This window comes from Gymnoscopelus microlampas, assembly GCF_963454915.1.
Source record: "Gymnoscopelus microlampas genome assembly, chromosome: 1".
NCBI lineage: Eukaryota > Metazoa > Chordata > Actinopteri > Myctophiformes > Myctophidae > Gymnoscopelus > Gymnoscopelus microlampas.
In genome coordinates, this window is record NC_139962.1 from 12,327,042 (window position 1) to 12,329,124 (window position 2,083).

Sequence of the window (2,083 nt, forward strand, 5' to 3'; positions counted from 1 at the left end):
TAAGTCACATAAATGAACTCATCTGCCACACACAGCTTCTCTCTCTTGGCTCTGCACAGTGGTTGGATGTATAGTGTAATGATGCTATCAGTATATTAGCTATTATTACAAGATCAGATGCAAACAAATAGGCTATTAACTTGAAAAGATGAGTGATATAGAACAAGATTTCAGAAATCTCGGTTCACAACTAACAGACTATTCGATGCAACCATCACCAACACAGAATTCAACCATTTATAAATAACTCTTTATTGAAATAACATTCACTCAGTCTTTATAGAATAAATAAACATTTTACACAACCTTCCATATAGTAGCCATGTAGGCCAATACTTAATTTCATCAATTCATATTTACAAATCTACAGAATGGTCCTCATTTTATAGCATTTCTGCCAAAACAGGAATCACCAAAGTTTTCCCCCTCAAACTGGCATGTATAGTCTTTATAATGACTTGAAGAGTGGTATAGAATATAAACACACCGCAAGTAGGCCTAATGGCCATGGGAAAAACAGGCCTTGCATTCACATAATGTATTCTATCAACAGGGCGAGGCTTGAAACGAAGATCCACATTAAGAAATTGGCCTTGAACTTTTTCAGGTAAAGGGTAGCCTACAGTTTATGTCAACTTCTTGCCACATGGGAATGACTAGCTCATGACTGAGCTACCCCCTTCAAACACTGTCCGCATCCATCCACCCAATCACAGTGGTCTGCCTTTCAGGGTCTATTCCGGTTCTAGGGGCTCACAGCACTTCGTAAACGGTCAATTTGGGGTCGCTGGGGGTCGGCACTGTCCAGCTGCTCGGGGAGGGAGGCAGAGAGGCCGCGGAGCACTCCGAACTGGCGCTGTCATCTGAACTGTCTACAAGCACAGGGCCTGTGGACGTGTCCGTAGTGATACGCTCCACAATGCTAGAGAGGCAGTCCAAGCTGGAAATAACTGAGTTTTTACTTCTGGAATCTGGAAGAGGGGAAAAAAAACAGGAAACAATTAGATTAACATTTTCTGAATGCAGTGAAATATAAGCAAACAAAACATGTTTTAAACAAGCCCGTTATCGTAGGCTATACTGATAGTGAATCAATTATGAGGGGGCAAATTTGTATGTGTTTTCTATTTAGGTTATAGGCCTAAGGGGTGTAGTGTGTAGGCCTATCTATATTCACTAGACTATCTGAATCAAAGTAAGCAATACTTTATAATGATAATTAAATAAGGCTATATTAAAAATGACATTTAGCTAGAGTCAATAGAAATGGACTAGGCTATACCTGAAGCATATCAGTCAAACTGTGCCCAGCTATTAGGCCTACATTTACACACGCGACTCACCATTAGATGTTTGGTTGATATAGTAGTTGTCATTTTTGACTGGACACCTCTGAAGGCTGCTGAAGTCAGTCTGTAATGAGGAGAAAGAAAGAAACATTAGGCTATGTAATGTAACAAACACTCCATCGCATTCATTGTAGCCTGTAGTCTGTTCTCGTCAAAATAATTAATATTAATGGACAATCACCGGGTATCAACTTAGTTGGCAGCAGTGGAAAAGGTAACTACTCTTTTTTTTTACTTAAGTAAAAGTATCAAAACTGCAAATGTATAGAAATACTCTGTTACAAGTAAAAGTCCGGAATTAAAAATCTGCTTGTGTAAAAGTACAAAAGTATTGGTATATCAAAATGTATAAAATGTCTAAAGATCTTTTGCAAATAGCAGATCTACAAGCTCACAATGCATCTATCACAGCACATTCAAATGGCCGAAATATAGGCTATAAGGCTGAAGTGGGTATAATTATACGGTATAATGTATGTTTTGTAATAATAATAAAAATCTACAAATATTAACTATAACATTTTCAAATAATTGTAGTGGAGTAAAACAATATCTTCCTCCAAGATGTAGTGGAGTAGAAGTAAAAGTACTGAAAATAGGAAATACCCCAGTAAAGTAAAAATACCATATCAAGTAGGCTACAGTACTTGAGGTACCAAAGCAAGCCAATAGCTATAACGGAATGGAATATTATTAGTCTATGGTATATGGAATCTACATACCATGCCATCAGA

General features: G+C 37.6%; 1 protein-coding gene across 2 annotated transcripts in view; it reads right to left on the minus strand.

Annotated features, from left to right (window-relative positions):
* Window positions 1–228: 228 nt before the first annotated feature.
* Window positions 229–2,083, minus strand: part of LOC311039210 (myoblast determination protein 1 homolog 1-like) — a 2,583-nt gene continuing 728 nt past the window's right edge. The window contains exons 1-3 of one of the 2 annotated variants that reach the window (XM_084048877.1): window positions 2,072–2,083; window positions 1,344–1,413; window positions 229–971 (exon numbers count right to left, since the gene is read on the minus strand). The exon at window positions 2,072–2,083 is cut by the window's right edge and continues 728 nt beyond it. In XM_084048877.1, coding sequence (XP_083905003.1) covers window positions 754–971; window positions 1,344–1,413; window positions 2,072–2,083 — 300 coding nt within the window. In that variant the 3' untranslated portion in view covers window positions 229–753. Of the gene's footprint in view, window positions 972–1,339; window positions 1,414–2,071 lie in introns of both variants that reach the window. The other variant, XM_084048878.1, reaches the window with a different exon arrangement.